Genomic DNA, 24693 nt, shown 5'->3' with positions numbered 1-24693 from the left:
CAAAATTTTTCCAAAAAAAAAAATTGATATTTTTTGTGTGAAGGTTAACAGGTGTTAACTGATAGTCACCATGGTGTTTGACACAGAAAAGTTTGCGGCATCCCCTAACGAGGCACAGTTCCAAGCGTTAAAAAGATCGGAACTCTTGATATTGGCCAAACATTTTAACTTGGAGGTCCAAGTTAATATGAAGAAAGCAGAGATGCAGACATTGGTGGTAGAATCTCTGGTGGGACAAGGAACATGGAAAGAGGTAGCCTTGGATTGGTTACCCGAGGAAAAAGAAAATGTGGAGCTCTGGAAAATGGAGATGCAACTGCAGAGCCAGGAAAGGTTAAAAGCAGAAAAAAGGAAAGCAGAAAAGGAAAGAGCAGAACAGGAACGAGAACTCGAGGAAAGAAGAGCAGAACAGGAACGAGAACTCCAGGAGAGAAGAGCAGAGGAAAGGAGAGCTGAAAGGGAACTCGAGGAAAGAAGAGCAGAACAGGAACGAGAACTCGAGGAGAGAAGAGCAGAGGAAAGGAGAGCCGAAAGGGAGTTAAAGGAACGTGACATGGAGTATCAGAAGGAACTTAAACTCAAGGAGCTGGAATTAATGGGAGAACGGAGAGAAGGCTAGTAGTATCCATGCCAGCTAGTTCGACAACTAGTCAGAGCACTTGGGATGTTGGTAGGCATGAGGCTGGTTCCACCCTTCAATGAAAAGGAGGTAGCCAAGTTTTTTTTACACTTTGAGAAAGTGGCTCAAATGCTAAAATGGCCTGTGGGGTCCTGGACTATGTTAGTGCAAAGTGTTCTGGTGGGTAAAGCTCAAGATATCTATTCGGCTTTACCGATTGACCAATGTGCAGATTAGGAGATAGTGAAGAAAACCATTCTCAAAGCCTATGAATTGGTCCCTGAAACTTACCGGCAAAAAATCAGGAATGCCAGGAAGAGGGAGAGTGAGACCCATGTGGAGTTTGCCAGAATGAAGGAAACCATGTTTGATCGGTGGTGTGACTCGAAGGGGATTGGGAAAGACTTCAACCTGTTGCGACAATTGATCTTGGTGGAGGAATTCAAACAGTGTGTCCACGCGGACATTAAAGTACATCTGGATGAAAATAAAGTACCAGAGTTGTATGAGGCAGCAACCGTGGCAGATGACTATGCCTTGACACACAGGATGGGGTTCCACAAACATAACTTCCCGCCTAGAGCTAGTCAGGGGAGTTATGGTAAATCAGGTTCGGAGAACAAATATTCATGGAGGCGGCCTGGAGATGACTATGAGGACAAATCTGATACTGCGAATTTTAGGGATCAGAAGACTACAGTTCCAAGACAGACTTATCTTCCGGGGGGCCCCGAGGCAGACCACGAGTTTTTCCTCCGGGCCAACTTGCGCTTTTTGCAAGAAACCTGGGCATTTGATGTCCCAATGTTACGCCCTGAAAAGGAAAAATCAGGAGCGGAGTCAGACTGGTACAACTCCGAATGCATTGGCCAATGCGAGAAATCGTCCTTGGAGGACAATGCCTTGTGAAGGTTCCCATGCCAAAGTTACGGTATCACAGACCGACCTTGTTCAAGAGGGTTACAAACTTTTTATTTCAGAGGGGTTTGTGTCACTGGATGGAGACTTAATGAACCAGAGACCTGTTAGGGTATTGAGGGACACAGGAGCACATCAATCTTTGATGCTTGAGGGCATTTTGCCATTGTCAGAGAAGATGGCAACTGGTGTTAGTGTTCTTTTACAGGGGGTTGGTGGCTATGTTAAAGCTCCACTTCATGTCATCCATTTGAAGTCTGATTTGGTGTCAGGACCGGTCACCGTAGGTTTACAAGCCACTCTTCCTGTAGAGGGAATCTGTTATATTATCGGAAATGATTTGGCCGGTGGTCGAGTTTCTGGTAATCCAATGTTGGTGGAAAAGCCCAGTATGGAAAATAACACCGCACAGCTAGAGCAGGAGATTCCGGGTATCTTTCCATCCTGTGCAGTGACTCGTGCTATGGGTAGGAAGCGCTCTGAAGAGAAGGAGAAGGAAGGCGATGTGGATTTGGGTTCCTTCGAGGTATTGGAGGAAAATTCTGAAAGAGGTAATAGGAAAGGGAGTGACATCAAGGAACTTAAGGAAAAGGTGGCATCTGGAACCAAAGAGGAAATGGAGTGTCCGTCGGAGACATCTGGGACCGAGGTTGAGCAAACGGTGCGGGTCCGAAAGAGACTTGTTGAAGAACAACACGGAGATTCGGAGATCCGGAGTTTAATTGGTAAAGCTGTTACAGAGGGAGAAGCTATGAAGATACCTGTTGGTTACTTCATGAAAGGGGAAATACTCATGAGAAAATGGAGACCACCGGAGGTGCCAGCAAACGATGAGTGGAAATTTCATTACCAAATTGTGGTGCCACCGCCGTACCGGAAGGAGATATTGAGTTTGGTGCATGAGACACCTTTGGCCGGGCACCTTGGAGTGAACAAGACGTGTGACAGAATATTGGTACATTTTTTCTGGCCAGGATTGCGACGTGATGTAGCGGATTTCTGTAAATCTTGCCATTCTTGCCAGCTGGTGGGAAAACCTAATCAGAAAGTCCCATCCGCACCTTTAAAACCAATTCCAGCTTTTGAAGAGCCATTCAGCCATGTCATTATTGACTGTGTAGGCCCTATAGCCTATACCTAAAACAAAGTGTGGTTTCACCATTGATCTTTGACACAGAATAACACATCTTTCTGCCGTGACTCCTCTCGGGGCTCTGAGGTACACCGTGACCGGGGTCTGGGGAGGAGCACATAACAACGCGCAAACCACGGTTTCTTTCATTCGTTCTCCCATCGTGTGTATTTGAAGTGTGTGTGTAAGAGAGCTCAATAGGGGGTTTAGTTTCTTCCATCGCGTCCATTGTTATCGGGTTCCATAAAATAAATCGATTATTTTTGTACATTTTACCCCCGTGTTCGTTTGAGTTCATTCCCTACAGGATCGGAGCTGCCAGTGAGATCGCCACAGGTAAGAGCTCGCCGCTTCTTCCTCTTCCTTCTTCCTCCCCTGCTTGTATAGTCAAAGTCCGTCATTGAATAAACGCCTCCATTTAAGTTCGTTTGGCCATCGGTATTAACTGAGGGCATTCGCGTGACAATATCCTGTTTGTATGTATCAGTACAGTTTTACAGATTTCCAAGACAAAACTGTTCAAAGCCGAACTATGACATGATGCAAAATCGTGATATTGCAGTGAGGGTGAAGTGGAGGGGGGGACGGGTAGGGAGGGGTGGGGTTCCCCCACTTCAAGAGCAAATTGTGAAAAAACGTCCAAGTAGATTTTTGTCAGAAATGGATTTTTGAATTCTACAGATATTTCTACCCTAGAAACAACCCTCAGGCATTTTGGCAAATAAAACTCAAATAAACCCCCCAGAGCTCTTGTACTACTATATATACAGCCAGGGCATTGGGAATCACAATATGGAAATGAATGAAGTGATGGACCTTGCACTAGAAAGACGCTCGTTTTACAGAATATGCACAGCTTTTCCACAGAGAAGAGCTTATGCTACCAGTCGTTTCACCACATTCTCTTTTTATTATCAAAAAACAAAGAGCAGCCATCATTTCGTAAAACACTATCGTTGAACAATGCTTAGTTTTCTCTTGCACACATCATCATAGTCTCACTGCAATATATGTCTCAATATATAGGTTGCTGTCGTGAGGCAGTTTCCAAGAATCTCAAGTGTGTACGAGCTGCTTTATTTCATCCGTGGGCACATAAATAAGTCGAATTCTTGCACACTTTTACAAGCATCTGAAACCACTCACATAATACCCTCAGAACATGTCCGGTACCTACTCCTCCAGCCAGTAGCCCAGCAAAGGTCCTCACGAGACTGCAAGCAGCTGCTCTTCTCCTTCATGCCTCGTGCCCCTGCAATCCCATGCCGCGTGCCTTCCCGCTTGGCGATTCACTCACTCGTCCATCGGCAGTCGACCCTGCACGGTGTCAGTCCCTTTCAATTAAAGTATTGCAACAATACTAAAAATTCTGCCAAAAAAACAAAAAGCACTTTCACCTGATTTGCAATGATCAACAAAACAACAGCACAGATAATGTCACAAAGAAATGCAGGAAAGTTACTCGTAAATGCATTTTTAAAATGCATGTCAAAGGTACAAAGTGAAACAAAAAGTACCAAAAGCATAAAAACCACATGTATAAATACAGTATTCGCAAAATACCATTGGCATTTTAAAAATGGAAAAAAACCAAAAAGGTAAACAGAAGACAAAGAAGCAAAAAAAAAGGAAAGAAAAAAAAAAACAAGGTAAAAAGAGGAAGAAGTTAAAAAAGATAAAAAGAAGGAGAAGAATAAAAATCGAAGAGGATAAAGAGAAGAGGAAGAAGAAGGAAGAAACAAAGAGGTGAGGATAAGAATATTAAGAACACGTAGAATACAAAGAAGAAAAAGAAGAAGAAGCAGAAAGATACTCAAAAAAGGAAGAGTGGACACAACTAGCTTCCGATGATTATGTTGCTGATATTATGCCATCCAAAATACAGCTCAATTCTGAAAATATATTTGGAGTGACATGTCATGGAAATACATCTATTTTTGACCATCCTCAATCCATGGGTTATACACAAGATCAAAGACGTTTCTGAATACCGGAATCTTTACATGAGATTGCTGGCTCCACGAGGCGGTCACAGTGCCAAAACCATCTTCCATGATGCCCGATGCCTGCGAGGAACTGACATCGTGGACAGCTTTGTGCCATTTGACAGCCTCTTGTGACGCGCAATATATGTGGCACGTACGGCACATAGTACTCTTCACCTCCGATCGCACGCTTGGGCAGTAAAGGTCAAACGGAATTTCCTGATGTTCGAGAGCAGCGGATGGTTCGAGTATGCTGAATGCCAGTCTCTGGCTGAGACTTGCAAAAAGGTTGCAGTTATCAGCAACTTCAGGCTCAGGGACTGAAAAGAAAAGATTCAAAAGAGTGAATAATTGTTCTTTTGACATGGTGGTAACAAAATAAAAAAATAATAAAAATATATATATATTTAATCTCAGTCAACTTTATTATATAGTTTTTCTTTACCTATAACACCATTTCCTGATTGCTGCAATGGGTAAGGTGCTGGTAGAAACCTTGTTGGAATAATCTTATTCCAGTTGGTACGCCAGTCCATGCAGCATCTTCTGTCTTCACATCGGACAATCTGTAGAAGATACTGGCTCTGGCGCACGTGGTTTGCCGTCCATTTTGGAGAAACATCTCCAACCTGAAGGCTTGACGTATCTCCAGGCTCCACATATTCGGCAAAGACGTCGTGTCCGTCCAGCAGGGTACCTGACCACACTCCCGCGAGAGTTTCTCCTGCTTTCTGAAAGTTGCGAACTTCCAAATTAGCGTCAACTGTTTTTCCAGAGTCGTCAAGATGATTTCCATACGAATCATGTGGGAGTATGATGCCGGACAAGTCCCTGGAGAGCGATGCCATCCGCCGCTCCACGTGATTGAACATTGGAATACCCGGAAGTTGCGTCACCGCTAAATACACGTCTAAATTGTGTTTGATGAATTGATTGCAAGCAGCATACAATGCCTTTGGAAACCTGGGTTTTTCATTGAACCCATCGTCAACGCTGCAAACGAGAATCGGCTTCAATTCCCCCATGGTGTTACACATCAACGCTTTGAAGGTTTCACGCTGTAGCAAATGTTCAAAATCTCGGGCGTGAGTACATGCTGTGCTGTTGTCATGCTTTCCGCTTCTTATGGCGATGTACGTCGGACCACTGCAGCTCACCGCCGACTGCAGTTTGTTCTCTGCAATCAAACAGGAAGCAAACACAGAAGGAATAAGCTTGTGGTGTTCAGCAATTACAGGGTCAAAATCTGGTTGCTTCACCTGATATTCCATGTGCATTGTAATGGGGGCTTGCTTAGATGCGGCGGTGAGTCCTATGGGGACTCTGGCTTTGTCATCGATACACATGAAAGAGCAAGTCTTTGGTCCGAACCAGGAACACACGTCGTTGATGTAGGACATGGTCGTCGAGGTGAAGTAGGTGTCTGCAGGAGGTTTGCGCTGAGACTTGGGAGTGCGTTTCAGTTTTACCGGTACTGTAGTGACGTGTCGCTTTCCATGCTCCGTGTCGCTCCGTTTTGGCATCAAACGCAAATAGGTGGCTGCGCGACTTATCTGAAACCCCCGGCGATGCAATTCTTCTGTCAGCTCATTAAGTGTTCTACAAGGCCGTATACATTCCGTTTCTTGAGAATCGTCGGTAACACCATCAGCCATAGCGATCTCTTTGATAGCGTCTAGTAGTTCGGGCTGATCCTTTTGCAAACTCGGTCTGCCACGCTTCCCTCGAGCAAAATTCTGGAAGCTGGGATTTTCATCGGCCAGCTTGGACAGTTTTTTCTTCAGTTCACGTCTTCGGATTCGTTGTCGTTCTGCTTCTGCTTTGAGACGAGCTTGCTTATGTCTGAGCATCTTCAATCGTTTATTCAGCGGTATCATTTCATCAATTTCTTTGGATGTCAGAGTCCCTGCAATCTTCATTTCGTTAATCCTTTCAATCTTCCTTTCCAACTCTTCAATTTCCTTTTGAACAACATTCTGCTTAGGTGTTTTACAGTTAATGTTAACCAAAGTTTCTTCAAACACTTCCTCCTCCTCATAATCCTCTTTTTTAGTTGAGTCGCTCTCCCCTTCAGCGCAAATGCTTTCATCCACCGGTACTGGGGACAACATAGCATCATCACTAGTACTTGGATGGACGCCATCTGAAATAGAAAAGTGGTCGTTCAAGTGAAGAGGTCACACTTACATTGACGCACAGAGGTTAAGGATGCAACTCAACTCAAAATACCACAGTGCAGCCAGAATTGACATAGTGTACATGAGAATTTTGCTTTTTTCCTGATCTGATGCATGTTAGAATTTTCTAGATACAAACTACACATGCAAGTAAAGTTGTCATTGCAAAAAATTGGGTATCACTGATAATTCCTCAAGTTGACGTCAAGGAACTGCTTTTAGAGGCCATTTTCCCCCGCAGAACGGGGGTTGGCCTTTTTGGGGTACCTTGGTCCCCTTTTTGAAGCAATGTTTTATGGCTGGATTCCCTTCCTGCCACCAACCCTGTTAGTCGCCTCTTGCGACACACAGGGAATTACCAGTGAACTGGAACTCAATTTGCCGACCTCAGAAGGATGACAGGCTGAGTCAACCCCCCTGGCGTTAATTCAGCATTCGACAGAAACTTGAACCCATGATCCCAAGCTGGCATCCTAACCGCTAAGCCAACATCAGGCTTTTTTTTTTTTGTATAGAATCGAGGCTCGTGAAAGAGCTAACATTTATCACACAAACAAATCAAACAGACAAACAAACAAAGTATATAAAAAGGGGAGCGGTAGACAAGATGGGGAGAGAAGGGGAAGCACATAAACACAACATTTGAGAGCAGGGACATCGGGAGATCTGTGGGAGGGAGAGGGCTTGGGGGGAGGCGGCGTGGGAAGGGGGGGGGGGGGTGGGGTAAGTATAAACACAAGGACACCAAGGACTTCCAGGAAAGAAGTTGGTATTTCAAAAAAGTGGATTTGGGGTGAAATTAGCGGGGGTAGAAAAGATCAAGGTTTTGGATGGGGGAAGATAAGAGGTGGTGGTGAACAGCTGTTTTAAAGACCTGGAGGGAGGAGTGGGATTGAAGAGAGTGAGGGAGTTTGTTCCAAAGGCTTGAGAAAAGAGGAATGAAGGAGTGAAGGTGAGCAGACTCTTGATTTTGGCAGTTTAACCATAAGAGGGTTGCAGGCAGATCTTGTGCGACCTGTAGGAATATTTGGGGGACAGAGCCCAGAGAGAGCTGGAGAAGCAAGGCCGGAGAGGAGTCGGTAGAAGACAGAAAGACCACCAACCTGCCTGCAGTGAGTAAGTGAAAGGCCCTCGGAGGTAGCTTCATCGCAGGAGATTCCAATGATTCTGAACGTTTTGGTTTCAATAGCATGAAGACGAGCTAGGTGTGAGGCAGGAGCACCAGCCCAGAGGGGAGAGCAGTATTCCATTGAGCTGCGGATGAAAGCCTTGTATGTGGTGAGGAGCTCAGGTGTGCCAAGGAAGGACTTCGCACGACGGAGGATGCCCACTGCCCAGTCGGCGAATGGCTTTGGAGGCCAGATTTGAAATGTGGTTTTCCCAGGAAAGATCATGGCAGATAGTGAGACCCAAAAGCTTGAGTGACAGAACTTCTTTGAGAGGATTATTCAGAAAGTGGATGGGAGGGTTGTCCAGTCGGTCTTTTCGGAGAGACATCGTAAGAGTGTGAGATTTGTCAGGATTGAAAGACATGTTCCACTTGTTTGCCCAGTCTGTGATTTTGTCCAGGTCTGCAATGACCAATTTGTCAGGGCTCCTAAGTGGAATGTCAAGGCAGGAAGAATATTAGAATAGTTTTACGGTCAAAATGCACACTCGCCCCCTCAAAGCTGTCTCGCCTGGTTTAGAATCCCGACCAGCTACAAATTGTCATCTGGTGTTTCACAGGCAGGGTGATTCATCAATGGGTTCCTCACATCAATTCCTCACTCTCCTTGCACTGCCCTCTCTCCACCTCACCCCCAGGAGTACCATCTGGGAGCAATCATCGGATGGACGTTAAACTGGCGTCCCTTCTATCGGCCTGAGTTGGTGGACGTTAAAGATCCCACGGTGTCCTTCGGAAGAGTAGGCGAGCTAATGCCAGCACAATGAACAAATTCCAACATTCCCGCCATAAGTACGTAGCCTGGTATTGGCTTAGCAGTTAGGGTGCTGGCTTGGGATCCCAGGATCCTGGGTTTGAATCCCGGTCGATCGCTGTATTAACACCAGGGGGTTGACTCAGCCTGTCATCCTTCCGAGGTTGTCAAATTGAGTACCAGGTCACTGGTAATTCCATGTGTGTCACAAGAGACGACTAACAGCGTTGTTGGCAGGAAGGGCATCTGGCCATAAAACATTGCTTCCAAAAAAGGGGACCACGGTGCCCGAAAAAGGCCAACCTCTGCGGGGAAAAATTACCTCTAAGGTGGTTCCTGTGTTAAGTATAACTGCTGGGAAGGCCCCTAACTCCTCCCCCCCAATCCCTCCCATTCAAATCTCCCCCCATACCATTCCTCTCCAATTCTCCCTCCTCCCCCCTCCTCCTCCTCAAAGCTGCCCCCCTCCCCACTTCGTCTCCCTTCTATCTCATACCTCCACCTTCCCCAACCTTCTACTTTCCTCTGCCCCCCTCTCAAACAACCCCTCACTGTGCCTCATCCCATCACCATCAAACCTTTCGTCTTCCTCATCCTTCCCTTTCTTGTAACTCTTCTGTAATCTCTGACACACTATTAACTGCTCTCCACACCTCCCCCTCTCATCCTTCATATTACCTTACCCCTCCCCTCCCCTGTCCTGTCCTTTACCCGATGCTCCCCCTCTCTCTTCATTAACGGTATGGACCTCAAACATCTGGGGCCTTCACTCAAACCTGTCTGATCTCTCCATACAGGTTGCTTCTGACAATCCAGACTTGATCTGCTTAACAGAAACTTTCCTCTTTCAAGATGTCCCTGATTCCTTAATATCTCTTCCTGGTTACTCCCTCCTCTGGTATGATAGACCTGAGCCTCGTATCATACCTTCGGTATGATAGACCTGGTGGTGGGGTTGCTATCCTTATCAAAAACTCTCTTCCTCACTCTCCTTGCACTGCCCTCTCTCCACCTCACCCCCAGGAGTACCTCTGGCTACGGCTTCCTCTCCACTCCCACCTTTTGTTCATATGTGTTCTGTCCCGTCCTCCAAACAGTGATGACTCCATTTACATTTCACTGTCTGACAACATGGACCAACTTCCATCCACTCATCCCAACTCTCTCTTCCTCATATGTGGCGACTTCAACTGTCATCATGCCAGCTGGCTGGGTGTGAGTTCCTCTCTCACCAGTCATGGCACCTCAGCAAAGGACTTCTGCGACTCATTGGGACTGACACAATCTGTCAATTTCCCGACCCGGATCTCAGTCAATGGAGTATCTTCTCTTCTAGACTTGTTTATGACAAACTTCCCTGCAAATGTCTGCTGCTCTTTTTCTGCTCCAATCGGTTCTTCTGATCCTGTGCTTGTTAAAGTGGACATTTCTCTGGCCATTCTCAGAGAGCCTCCTCAGCGCCGACGAGTCTGGCATTTCACTCAGGCCGACTGGCACGGTCTGCAAGCAGCCATCAATCATCTGAACTGGTCTCCCATCTCTACTGCCTCTGACATCAATTCTTCCTGGGAATTCTTCCAAAGCAAACTGCTCTCTCTCATGCACAGATTTATCCCATCTCATCTTCAGTTGTCTTACCCTTCCTCCCGTCCATGGTACACTGAATCTTGTGGTGAGGCAGTTGCCCTGAAACAACTTGCCTTTGCCTCTTGGAAGGCTAATCCAACTGAAGGCAATCTCAGTTCCTTCCACCAAACTCGGAACAAGTGTGTGTCTACCCTCAGGAGTGCCAGGAAGCCCTATCTCTCCACACTCAAGAATGAACTCTCAAACCTGTCTCCTTCCTCCAAATCCTGGTGGCGTCTGGTCAAATCCGTTTCTAGTGTTTGTTCCCCCTCCATCCCCTCCCTGACCTCAAATGGCTACACAGTTGACACCGCACGTGACAAAGCCGAATGCCTCAACTCTGTGTTTGCCTCAAAATCTTGTGTCCCAAACCCATCTCTCTCTGTTCCCACCTTACCCAATCGAACCCAACTGCTCCCTGGACTCTGTGTCCTTCTCTCCTGACAAGGTTGAGAAGTTTTTGTCAAACCTCGACTCTGATTCTGCAACTGGACCAGACGGCATCAGCCCACGGGTCCTAAAATCCTGCTCTGCCGCTCTGTCTCACCCTCTCTCTGTTCTTTTCGCCCTCTCTTTTGCTCAAGGTCATTTGCCAGGATCCTGGAAATCAGCAAACATTACCGCTTTACACAAAAAATGTGCAAAAACAGATCCTTACAACTACAGACCAATCAGCCTGCTCCCAATTATCAGCAAAGTCATGGAATCCATCATTGCTTCGGATATCAAATCCTTCCTCTTCACCAATGGCTTGATCTCCGATCATCAATTTGGATTCAGACCCGGTCATTCTACTCTCGACATGTTGCTTCTGCTGTCTCAACAATGGATGGAGGTCCTCAATGCCAAACAGGAATATCAGAGCTGCCTCCCTTGACATATCACGTGCCTTCGATATGGTCTGGCACCCAGCTCTGCTCACCAAACTCTCCTCCTATGGTATCCATGGAAATCTCCACGCATGGCTTGCGGACTTCCTCTCTGGTCGTAGTCAACATGTGGCCCTGAATGGATTTCTCTCATCTCCCCTTCCTGTTCAGGCTGGAGTTCCCCAAGGCAGTGTTCTGGGCCCTGTGCTTTTTCTGGTCTTTATCAATGATCTCTCCGACTCTCTGGAAAATCCTCTCTATCTCTTTGCTGATGACTCCACTCTCTGCCGCTCCATTCCTCTTCACTCAGATCGGCAGTCTGCAGCCTCCTCACTCTCTGAAGACCTGGACAAAATCACAGACTGGTCAAACAAGTGGAACATGTCTTTCAATCCTGACAAATCTCACATTCTTACTATGTCTCTCCGAAAAGACCGACTGGACAACCCTCCCGTCTACTTTCTCAACAATCCTCTCCAAGAAGTTCTGTCGCTCAAGCTTTTGGGTCTCACTATCTGCCATGATCTTTCTTGGGAAAACCACATTTCGAAGCTGGCCTCCAAAGCCAGTCGCCGACTGGGCATCCTCCGTCGTGCGAAGTCCTTTCTTGGCACACCTGAGCTCCTCACCACATACAAGGCTTTCATCCGCAGCTCAATGGAATACTGTTCTCCCCTGTGGGCCGGTGCTCCTGCCTCAAACCTAGCTCGGCTTCACGCTGTTGAAACTAAAGCTTCCAGAATCATTGGAAACTCCCGCGATGAAGCTATCTCCGAGGGCCTTTCACTCACTCACTGCAGGCAGGTAGGTAGGTGGTCTTTCTGTCTTCTACCGACCCCTCTCCGGCCTTGCTCCCCCAGCTCTCTCTGTGCTTTGTCCCCCAAATATTCCTACAGGTCGCACAAGATCTGCCAGCAACCCTCTGATGGTTAAACTTCCAAAATCTAGGCTCTCTATCACCTTCACTCTTTCATTCCTCTTTTCTCCCACCTCTGGAACAAACTCCTACACTCCCTTCAATCCCACTCCTCCCTCCAGGTCTTTAAAACAGCTGTTCACCACCATCTCTTATCTTCCCCCATCCAAAACCTTGATCTTTTCTACCCCCGCTAATTCACCCCAGATCCACTTTTTTGAAATACTGACTTCTTTCCTGGAAGTACAAGCAGTGTCCATGTGTTTTATACCTCTCCAACCCCCCACTAACCCCCCCCCCCCTTCCCGTACCTCCTCCCCCCAAGCCCTCTCCCTCCCACAGATCTCTCGATGTCCCTGCTCTCAAATGTTGTGTTTGTGTCCTTCCCCCTCTCTCCCCATCTTGTCTACCGCTCCCCATGTTATATGTTTTATGTGTCGGTTTGTCTTTCTGTGCGATTAATGTTAGCTCTTTCACGAGCCTCGATCTTGTATTCAAAAAAAAAGAAAAGAAGGCAACATCAAACCACCCAGTATGACCCTTGCCAAGAAAATCGTTCAGCAGCACCGACGCTCTGTAACAGAGTACAGTACATGGTACATCAGACTCAGAGTATATGTGGATTTTTAAACTCACACTTGTTTAAAACAATTCAGAATCAAGTTAAATCCAGTAGTAGTGGTGAGCAGCCTGGGACATAGCTATTTGGGAAGGTTGGGATGGTAGGGATGAAGAACAAAGCAAAGCTAGTAAGGTTTGACGATCGATTTGACTTCTATGGACCTTATATAAAAAAATTAGCACCCATGTCCCTCCCAAAAATCCCGGCATTTTTTCCTATAGGCCCAAATCCAAGATGGCCGTCGGCACCATCCAAGTTTTGCCAAGATGGCAAAAGTCGACCATGAGGATTCCGAATCTGACATTGGTTTGACATAACAACATCATTTTGACTCAGGAATCCAAGATGGCCACCATCCGGTAGAGCAAAAACGTAACGTAATGCAAACTACATTCATTGGGATCTCTTGCATGAAAGTAATTGATGAATGAATGAAAGTAACTAAACTCGCACTTCAAAAACAATTCTTTTAATGGCTGTAACGTGAACAGTTTTCAAATGAAACCACTGATGACATATCAACAGAAATCATTTTACACTTTTTGGCCATTGTTTGTAGAAAACTGACCACAACACAATTGAAACACATTAATAAGTTACCGCGTCGGCTTTTGTGTAAACTGGTGAATCAATGAGATTGATAGGTGGTCAGTCTGAATCAGAGCATTCTGCCTCACTGTAGTCTGAATCATCAGATTCCGACGAATCCCCCCTGTTCTCAGCATCATCTCCTTCCTCATCGTCATCTTCCACACTCTCTTCGGCTGTCCCTGGTGCAGGTAGATGCGTCGGGAGGGCAGGTCGGGTGTGGCAGACAGGGCGACAGCGACCGCCTACCGGCTCTCAGCCATGTCCGAGTGGCGCGGGGTGGTGCTTCAGGGAGGGATGGCGGGAAAGATACGCCAAATAGTTTGCACGGAGGCAGTGTTGACGTAGGCTATCTACATCTGGAGGGAGACGGATGAATGCTTTGTTCTTCAGTGTCCTCCACCTCGCTGTGCAGGCCTCAGCCATGGTGCTACTCTTTTTGTCGCCATAGATGACATCTCTTGTGAACTGGAAGAGCTCCTCTAGAACCTCCTCCTTGAGGTCAAGGCTATCTCCGCACCACGACAGCTGCCGCCGGGCCACAGGGCTTTTCGTCACCCGGTCATACATAGACTTCTTACCCTTGCTGTAGAAGCCTGAATTGGCATCACAGCCTGTCATACAGTGCAGCTGCACAATGCAGTCTGCCATCTCGTCAGTCACCAGGCCACGGCCGAAGACCATCTCCTGCTTCCTCTTTATATAGAGTAATCCGGGGAGCTAGTGCGAGATGGCTGCTGCCGCGACATAGGCATCGGTGTCAGCGGCATCAATTACAACGGGGCCACTGTAGTCTGACTCGCGGAGAACTGCGTATGTGGAGAAGAGGACAGTATCAGCCTCTGACTGGTTAAAGCTGTAGATCTCCATTGGCTGCTGGGTTAACAAGTTGGTGCAGTGGGAGCTGACAGAGTAGACCATCTCAACAGCAACACTCTGTGCAAGGTCTGTCAGGTAGTTGCATATCAGTTTTTGCAGTCGCCCCTTGTTGCTCGTGCTACACAGCAATGTTTTGAATGCTTGGGCAGAAGGGAAGGAGTCGTTCAATTTCATGTAGGTGTTGGGGATATGTGCCTTACCCTGTACCCGTAGGTCTCGCTCGTCATCTTTAGTCGAGTATGTTGCGTCGTATGGGTCGTTCACACATATGACACGTTCAGCATCACCATGGCGGGCAAGGGTGATATTCCACATGTGAACCACCCCCGGACGTATCATAGACTAGGTCGCTCTGGTTCCTCTGAGGGCGGGTGTGGAAGCCGATCTTGCCCTCAAACTCCCGGGTTAGGATATCTTTGATAAAGGAAGACTTGATGCTGGATGTTGGGAAGCCATACCGAGAAATGATAGAACTGTAGTCTTTGAGGAGGCTCTGCAGTGACCTTAGCTCATGGTCCTCAAAGATAACTGTTCTGATGTGGTCAAAGAAGATAGTCTGAGCTTCACAGAGATTGACATTGTGCATGCGTGGGAGTTTGTCATCTTCACTCATTTTCTGGTAACAACGCACATATTTCAACCAGCATTTGTTGTGATATCGGATCTCAATCGCGTAGGGCTGATCAGCTGCACAATCGATCAAACAGTTGATTCTATCTCGCATGCTCTGATCTTCCAGGACCACTGTGTGGCTCTTGAAAGCCGCCCATGCATGATCGTACGAAATCAGCGACAGCTTTGTTTCTGGGTGCTTGGGCGACTCCGGTTTACAGCACCAGACACATTTTGTTTTTTTATGTATCAGCCCTTGAACGATCGATCGCAGCCGCTTTGCAGTTGGAGCGGCCGCTGGTGGCAAAGCCTCAGATGTAGACGAAGACTGAGCTTGGCATTCCTCGACCTCTCGTTTTATCTGCCTTGTCTTGGCCTGTTCTAGTTTCTTGACATTACATAAGGTCAACCTACATGAATTATGGACACATTGTCCGCTGGGACCATTATCCCAATCGCCTGTTGCGTGGACGTCTCCGAACTTGTCAAGAGCGCTCCATAACACGGTCTTCTTCTTGAGATTTTCCCTCTCGGCGGAGGTAATGGCATCAGTGACTTTGTTGCAAAGCCCGCCACACTGGAGCACACACGGAACGGTGGTCATTGGCATAAGCTTTCTTCTCAATTCAAATCATGAACAGCTGAAACCTAAAACATAGAAATACATGAAATTAAACACACCCATTAACCCCCCTCACCCCCCCCCCCCATACACACGTACGCACCCACACTCACCTATACGCAGCAAAAAAAATTCTCGAGTCAGCCTCAATTTCGTGACTATTCTAGATGCAGGCAAAATAATCTCTACCAGATGACGGCCATATTGGATTCCTAGGTCAAAAGGATGTTGTAACGTCAAACTAATGTCAAATTCAGGATCCTCGTGGTCAACCTACCCCAAAAAGTGCATTTCTAAATAATTATATGTGCTTTTGTTCAAAAATTTATTTTTAAAGATGGCGCCGGCGGCCATCTTGGATTATGGCCTTTAGGGGAAAATGCCGGGATTTTTGGGAGGGACATGGGTGCTAATTTTTTTATATAAGGTCCATAGAAGTCAAATCAATCGTCAAACCTTACTAGCCAGAAAATGGTCACGGAATCGAGGTTCTGGACCTAACTACATAGCAGGATTCGAAATAAGCGGTGGCCCGGGTGCCAAATGCCACCAAAAACTCCGTTTGGCCGTCAAAATCTGGCCCTAGGTGGCCACTTGTCAAAATTGTCGACTTATTCGGTCATAACTCATCATTATGCAATCTCAAGTTAGTAACCTTGCCAAGCTGTCTGCAGGTCATACGGCAAAGGTTGAAGTGACTTCATTTGCTCCCCTCACCAGGAGTCCGCAAGGTCGCGCAATTCAAATTATCTTCGTCAACATTTACCGTGTATCGCCGCTTCCGGTGGTGGTGGACGAACCAGGGTATTACAAATGACGCTTCAGAATCCGCCATTGTATCACTCCGTGTTATTGTCACATTCACTTTGCCAACGTTGATTTAGACTTCACTTGACTGCAAAAAAAAAAAAAAACCGAGTAATTCCCGTTTTATCGTCCGTTCCTGCTTTGGGAAGGTGTATATAAAGAAGCTTGAGCCGTCGTTTTACCTCATGGCGTTTTTCAATAGGCACTTTAAATGGTATAAAATAAAATAATAGTACAATAATTGGCATTAATATAAAGAATAGCGTGATCCTCCGCGACTGGTCATGTGAATATATTAATTATTTTGCAATTATAATAATGGTAATTAACTCCCGAATGATTAATCACACCTCGCTCGCTGTAAACAAACACACAAACGGCTTATCCAGGTGTCCCATTACCAATCGGTTTGTCAAGCCAGCCGGCCCTTATCAGCCGGTTTCATGGAGCCGGGTGCTCGCTTGAGTGCTTAAGCCACTTAGCGAGAACTCTACAAGCTGCTTGGTAACGGAACACCGACTGAGCTGCATCAATAACTGGAGCGAACCCCGCTGTGGTCATCTGCAGGTACCGAGTGGCGTCATTGCCTCAATGTTGGATTACCATAGTCCAGGTCGGCTGTTCATATCAGTGATATTATCTGATATTAGGGTTTTCAGTGTTCTGTATTGCTTTCGGCTGCAATCACAGGAATTCCCGCCAGTTGAAGTTGACCAAAATAATCACTTTTCATAAGAAAGGAAACTTCATTACCTCCGCAACCAAAGGTGGATGGAGGCTATGTTTTCACCCTTGTCCGTTTGTCTGTGAACAAAATATCTCAAAAAGTTGTAGACGGATTCGGACGAAATTTGGCAGACTTGTAGCTTATGTGACAGGGACGAAATTATTAGATTTTGGTGAAGATCCGGATTCGGATCCGGCTACTATAATTTTTTAAAAAGTGATTCTTCACTTTTGGGAGATCGGGCCAAAAACGATACATAGCGGAATATCTCAAAAAGTTGTGGACGGATTTGGACGAAACTTGGTGACAGGTTGGGGTATGACGAGGACGATTCGATTTTGGTGAAGATCTGAATATGGATTCGGATATGAGAGTTATTTAATTTTTTAAAAGTGATTCTTCACTATTGGGAGATAGGGCCAAAAACGATACATAGCGGGATATCTCAAAAAGTTGTGGACGGCTTTGGACGAAACTTGGTGACAGGTTGGGGTATGACGAGGACGATTCGATTTTGGTGAAGATCTGAATATGGATTCGGATGAGTTATTTAATTTTTTAAGTGATTCTTCACCATTGAGAGATTGGCTGAAAAGCGATATATACAACATACAACATGCATTTTAAGGCCAACCAGGTGTAGGTGTGTGTGCTCTCTAGAGTGCCGTTCTAGTTTTATATTAAATCAGATTTTAAAATGTTTAACGATGTGTTTCATTTATCATGTGAACGTATATGGTTATAATCACCAGTAAAATGTTTCACAGTGATATCGAGTTATTGTGTGTGTGTGTGTGTGTGTGTGTGTGTGTGTGTGTGTGTGTGTGTGTGTGTGTGTGTGTGTGTGTGTGTGTGTGTGTCATTGGTTGTTATCTCCAGTTGCGGGTTTCAGCAGGTGGAACAAAGTCCTCCCAGGACCCAAAGTATCCACCTCCTCTTCGGTAAGGGATCACGGTTCATGGTTCAACTTTTTCAGAGTTTTGTTCGAACGGCTCTTTTCAGGATCGTCACCAAACCCAGGATTGCCTCCAGTTGTTGTTCATTTGTGGTAATATTCCCGGGATGGTTTTTTAAACCTCAGTGAGGTTCTTCTTCATCATTCCAGTTGCTCCAATTATCACTGGTACAATTTCGATGCTCTTCAGCTTCCAAGATGTCTTGACCTCATTTTTGAGGTCCTGGTGTTTGGTCATTTTCTTCATTTCTGCGTTGTTTAGGCCAAAATCGCTGGGTACTGTCTTTTTCCTTTTTGTTCCGGAGTACAATGTCCAGACACAATGCTTTGTTTTCTATGTTCACGCTCGATGGAATCATCAGGTCGTACGTGAGCACATGACATCCTCATTTTCAATGATTGTCCTTGGTTCGTGTTTCCATGAGTTTTCTGGTACTGGGATGTTTAAATTTTTGCAGATATGACAATGAATCACTTTGCATACTTTGTTGCGTCGTTGTGTGCAAAGTTGTTCTGATAATAGTTATTTGCATCCTGAGAGCAGGTGACTCGTACTCTTTGTCCGTCTGGCTGAGTCCCGCCATCTTACTATAATTCACCAAATGTCCATCTGTCCGTTCGAAGGTACCGCAAAAACGGCTGAACCGATCGCAACGATATTTTGAGTGGGTATTCCTGGGACCCCTGGGAGTAAAATAGGCGATATTGTTTTTCCAATTTTTCCAAACACGATGGAATAATATTTACCGATATGAACAGTGATGTGGCTTTTGTTGAAATTCTACGTACCAGAAGAGAGTAAATCGACTCCTGATGAACTCTTTCTATATAAACGTGCGGCTCCGAAGAAACACGGCAGCATGTGTAAAACGACTGAGAAACAGGTGTAGCGGCCGCTTCCGTGTTACAGATTCGGCACACACTCTTCACACATAAACGTGCGACTGAGAAAGACGTGTAGCGGCCGCTTCCATTTTGCAGAATTCAATCTTTTTTCAAAATGGGCGCCATGTACTGTTTAGATTTTGATGATTTGCGTGTGATATGATTCAACGGATGTTTATATGAATCGTTTAAAATAAAAAAAAGCCTTCTGAAATTTTGCCTTTTCATTTGGGCCTCCCAATTGAAGCCCCGCCCACAGGGCGGGAACCGTTGCTGGTCCTTTTAAATACATTGGTGTAGTGTCCTTTACCTTGGGCATTAATTATGATTTGTTAGCCTCACACTTAAGCAGTCCTCTTTTTTTTTCTTTTCTTTTTTTTTTGAATACAGAATCGAGACTCTTGTAAGACCTAACACATTGAACATGAAAACATGCACAGACACATAAAACATACAATGAAGGGGAGCGGGAGACAAGAGTGGGAGGGAGAGGGAATCATACAAGCACAACAACAGTAGAGAACAAGGACGTCAGTAGATCTGTGGAACAGGGAGGGCTGGAGAGGAGGGAGGGGTACATGGTAGGTTTTGGATGGGGGAAGACAAGAGATGGTGGTGACCAGCTCTTTTAAAGACCTGGAGAGAGGAGAAGGAATTTAGAGATTGTGGGAGTTTGTTCCAGAGGTGGGAGAAAAGAGGAATGAAAGAGTGAAGGTGAGCAGAGAGTCTTGATTTTGGCAGTTTCACCAGAAGAGGGTTGCTGGCAGATCTTGTGCGTCCTGCAGGAATATTTCGTGGACAGAGCACAGACTGTGCTGGGGGAGCAAGGAGCAGGGGGAGCAAGGCCGGAGAGGAGTCCGTAGAAGACAGAAAGACTACCTACCTACCTGCCTGCGGTGAGAGAGAGAGAAAGGCCCTCAGAATCAGCTTCATCGCGGGAGATTCCAATGATTCTGAATGCTTTGCTTTCAACAGCGTGAAGCCGAGCTAGGTGTGAGGCAGGAGCACCAGCCCAGAGGGGAGAGCAGTATTCCATTGAGCTGTGGATGAAAGCTTTGCATGTGGTGAGGAGCTCAGAAGTGCCAGAAAGAACTTCGCACGACGGAGGTTGCCCAGTCGGCGACTGGCTTTAGAGGCTGGCTTGGAGATGTGGTTTTCCAAGGAAAGATCATGGCAGATTGTGAGACCCAAAAGCTTGAGCGACAGAACTTCTTGGAAAGGATTGTTGAGAAAATAGATGGGAGGGTTTTCCAGTCGGTCTTTTCGGAGAGACAAAGTAAGAGTGTGAGATTTGTCAGGATTGAAAGACATGTTCCACTTGTTTGACCAGTCTGTGATTTTGTCCAGGTCTGCAGAGAGTGAGGAGGCTGCAGACTGCCGATCTGAGGGATGAGGTATGGAGCGGCCGAGAGTGGAGTCATCAGGAAAGAGATAGAGTGGATTTTCCAGAGTAGGAGAGATAATAATTGATGAAGACCAGAAAAAGCACAGGGCCCAGAACACTGCCTTGAGGAACTCCAGTCTGAACAGGAAGGGGAGATGAGAGAATTCCATTCAGGGCCACACATTGGCTACGACCGGTGAGGAAGTCCGCAAGCCATGCGTGGAGGTTTCCATGGATACCATACAAGGAGAGTTTGGTGAGCAGAGATGGGTGCCAGACCGTATCAAAGGCACGTGATATGTCAAGGGAGACAGCTCTGATTTCCTGTTTGACATTGAGGACCTCCATCCATTGTTGAGTCTGCAGAAGCAGCATGTCCAGAGTAGAATGACCTGGTCTGAATACAAATTGATGTTCTGAGATCAAGCCATTGGAGAAGAGGAAGGATTTGATGTCAGAAACGATTATTGATTCCATGACCTTGCTGATTATTGGGAGCAGGCCGATTGGTCTGTAGTTGCAAGGATCTGGTATAGCATCTTTTTTGTGTAAAGCGGTAATGTTGGCTGATTTCCAAGCAGATGGCAGATGACCTTGAGCAAAAGAGAGGGTGAAGAGAACAAACAGAGGGTGAGATAGAGCGGCAGAGCAGGATTTTAGGACCCATGGGCTGATGCCGTCTGGTCCAGTTGCAGAATCAGTCGTGGTTTGACAGAAACGTCTCCACCTTGTCAGGAGAGGACAGAGTCCAGGAGCAGTTGGGTTCAACTGGGTAAGGTGTGTACAGAGAGAGATGGATTCGGGACAAGATTTTGAGGCAAACACAGAGATGAGGCATTCAGCTTTTTCACGTGGTCAGCTGTGTCGCCATTTGAGGTAAGGGAGGGGATGGAAGGGGAACAAACACCAGAAACAGATTTGACCAGACGCCACCAGGATTTGGAGGAGGGAGACAGGTTTGAGAGTTCAGTCTTGAGAGTGGAGAGATATTGTTTCCTGGCTCTCCTAAGGGTAAACACACTTGTTCTGAGCTTTGTGAAAGGAACTGAGATTGCCTTCAGTTGGATTAGCCTTCCAAGAGGCAAAGGCAAAGGCAGGGAAACTGCCTCACCAGAAGATTATGTGTTCCATGGACGGGAGGAAGGGCATGACAACTGAAGACGAGATGGGATAAATCTGTGCATGAGAGAGAGAGCGGTTTACTTTGGAAGAATTCCCAGGAAGAGTTTATGTCTGAGGCAGTAGAGTTGGGAGACCAGACCAGATGATTGATGGCTGCTTGAAGACCGTGCCAGTCAGCCTGATTGAAAATGCCAGACTCGTCAACTCTTCTTAGCCATTCCAGTGATCCTTCTTTGTCTATCCCCACTCTGTCCAATCATTTTTTGTATTTTCCTGCTGGTGTTGGTGTTGTTGCCTGGTGTTTGGCTTAGCGGTTAGGGTGCTGGTTTGGGATCCTAGGATCCTGGGTTTGAATCCCAGTCGATTGCTGAATTAACACCAGGGGGGTTGACTCAGCCTGTCATCCTTCCGAGGTCGGCAAATTGAGTACCAGTTCACTGGTAATTCGCTGTGTGTCACAAGAGGTGACTAACAGGGTTGGTGGCAGGAAGGGCATCCGGCTATAAAACATTGCCTCAAAAAGGGGACCATGGTGCCCGAAAAAGGCCAACCCCTGCTCTGTGGGGAAAAATGGGCTCTAAAGGTGGTTCTGCTCTTTTGTCATTCTCCCAGTTGTTGGTGTGTGTTTCTTGATATTTATTTTTATACATTTATTTTGTCTTTTTTGCTATTGATGAGGCTGTATTTGTTGCCATTCCACCCTTCTGTGCGGCATCTTCTTTTCGCACCCATTTTTGAAAAAAAAATTTGGGTGACACTTTTACAGATTTATTGTGTTCATGTTTGTTTACAAATTGCATCCGATAGTCTGTTGAGCATTTCACATACTCAGCTGGTTCTACACTCGTCGCTCTGTGCACCTGGTTGAGTTCCATCAGACCATTGCCGCCCTCTCGTCTTGGCAAGTACATTCTCGGGATGCACTGGTTTTTGTAAAACATTTTGTATATGGTAAGGAGTTTTCTTGTTTTGATGTCTAACTTGTTGATTTCTGATTGAGGCAAGTTTATTATTCCGCATCTTTATTGGAACACTGGTACTGCGATCTGGTTTATGACTTTGATTTTGTTGCTTGGGGAGAGGTATGTTTTCAGGATCAGCTTCGTTCCACATACAGTCACGTGAAAAAGTAAGCACACCCCATAGTCAGGTTCACCATGTCAATAAATTATATTTCGTTCAAAATCATGGTAGATTAGCAAACCTATACATTTTTGGAAAGGTTATGGCATAAGGAAACTAAAAATCAATGTTTACATTTGGAGAGATACCTGTATGGTGGCCATTTTGGATTTTCAAAATGGCCACTGTAAAATACATATTTTGTTCTATTTCTGCCTCTAATTACCCTAAAAACTTTTTAAAATATACTAAACCTATATTTTCAGGGACAAGGAATCCAATGAAAGTATCAAATTAGTGCTATGGGGAATGGTAAGACACGAATCATAGGTTTTGAATTGCAAAATACTGTCTTTATATTCGCGATAAGTTGCATAATCAAATACATGTTATCATTTTGTACAGGCAGTTAATAACATCAAAATGTGTCACAATAATTCATATCATCAAACATACACAGGCAGTCAGCAAAATCATGTATACACATGCAGTCAGTATAACTTCACATCTACACAGGCAGTCAATGACAAAATATACACAGGCAGTCAATGGCATCAAACATACACGATTACAGAATATGCCATTTAGAGTTCGTCATCACCGTCCTGTGTGTCGTATCCGACAATATAGTCCGCATCGTTTTCACAGTCCGTTCCACACAAGCAAAGGTCGGTCAAATTGATTGGCAAATCGAATTGGTCGAATGGTCGATCGAATCGAATTCGATGAATCGAATCGAATCGATCGAATTGGTCGAATGGTCGATCGAAACGATTGGTCGAATGGTCAAATCAAATTGGTTGGAATTGGCAAATGTAAACATTGATTTTCAGATTTTCCATGTAATAACATTTCCAAAAATGTATAGGTTTGCTAATCTACCATGATTTTGAACGAAAAAACATAGTGAACCTGACTAACATGTAAAGTTTTGACTTTTTCAACATATTTCAACATACAGCTATTTCATCTTCATTTCAACAATATTGATAGATAAAGGTGATATAATATAACAAATATCATGAAACATTTACATTTTGTAGTGCATTGTATAATTTAAATAAACATAAATACAAATTTCGCATGTGGAAAAAGTAAGTACACCCTTGGCTCTAATAGGTGGTATTGCCCCCTTTGGCAGAAACAACCTCAAGTAGGCGTTTCTTATAACTGTCTACCAGTCTCGGACATCGACTGGGAGAAATTTTTGCCCACCCCTCCATGCAGAATTCTTTCAGCTGTGTGATGTTTGAGGGGTTTCTTGCATGCACAGCTCGTTTCAAATCCCCCCACAACATCTCGATGGGATTTAGATCCGGGCTTTGACTTGGCCATTCCAGAACCCTCCATTTCTTTCTTTTCAGCCATTCCTTGGTGGATTTACTGGTATGTTTAGGGTCATTGTCATGTTGCAAGGTCCACTTTCGGTTGAGCTTCAACTTCCGGACAGATGGCCTCACATTATCCTCAAGCACCCTCTGGTACAATGAAGAATTCATAGTGGATTCTATGATGGTGAGCTTCCCAGGCCCTGATGCAGCAAAGCTGCCCCAAACCATAATATTTCCACCACCATGCTTTACAGTTGGTGTCAGGTTCTTGTGGTCAAATGCTGTCTTTGGTTTTCGCCAAACACGTCTTCTGGTACTGTGGCCAAATAGCTCTACCTTTGACTCATCTGTCCAGAGCACATTGTTCCAGAAGTGCTCGTCTTTGCCTAGGTGTTCATTTGCAAACTTTAGTCTTGTCCTGATGTTCTTTCTGGACAGCAAAGGTTTCCTCCTGGCACACCTCCCATGTAGATCAAATTTGTGCAACCTCTTTCTAATGGTAGACTCGTGCACGTTGACATCAACAGTGGCAAGAGCTACCTGTAGATCCCGTGATGACATTCTGGGGTTCTTAGAGACTTGTTTCAGCATCTTGCGGTCTGCTCTCGGGCTGAACTTGCTGGCGCGGCCTGGCCTGAACAAGTTGGCAGTTGTTTGGAATCTTATCCACTTGAAGATGATCTTCCGGACAGTCGAATGATTGATTTCAAATTGTTTGGAGATCTTTTAAAATCCCTTCCCAGACTCGTAGGCATCTATAACCTTCTTTCTGAAGGCCTCAGAGAGCTCTTTTGATCTAGGCATGGTGACGCCGTACACTTCAACAACAAAGAGCAAACCAAACTAAATGTCTGAGGTTTAAATAAGACAGGT

The 24693-nt window shown here is 45.6% G+C and overlaps 1 protein-coding gene across 5 annotated transcripts in view; it reads right to left on the bottom strand.

Annotated features, from left to right (window-relative positions):
• LOC137439035 (uncharacterized) overlaps positions 1-24693 on the bottom strand; it is a 57867-nt gene that overhangs the window by 6707 nt on the left and 26467 nt on the right. Inside the window, exons 2-4 of one of the 5 annotated variants that reach the window (XR_010986844.2) lie at positions 5100-6797; positions 4673-4974; positions 3847-3986 (exon numbers count right to left, since the gene is read on the bottom strand). Coding sequence is in view for 2 of the 5 variants with exons in the window: in XM_068134628.2 (XP_067990729.2) it covers positions 3963-3986; positions 4673-4974; positions 5100-6797 (2024 nt within the window). In the remaining 3 variants the exon portion in view is untranslated. Of the gene's footprint in view, positions 1-3559; positions 4039-4672; positions 4975-5099; positions 6798-24693 lie in introns of those variants that run through there. The other 4 variants (XR_013621243.1, XR_013621242.1, XM_068134628.2 and 1 more) reach the window with 4 other exon arrangements.

Source organism: Myxine glutinosa, chromosome 13 (genome assembly GCF_964187855.1).
Source record: "Myxine glutinosa chromosome 13, kmMyxGlut1.1, whole genome shotgun sequence".
In the NCBI taxonomy this organism is placed as follows: domain Eukaryota; kingdom Metazoa; phylum Chordata; class Myxini; order Myxiniformes; family Myxinidae; genus Myxine; species Myxine glutinosa.
Note: the sequence above shows the minus strand (reverse complement) of the source record. Positions and strands in the feature narration are given on the sequence as shown.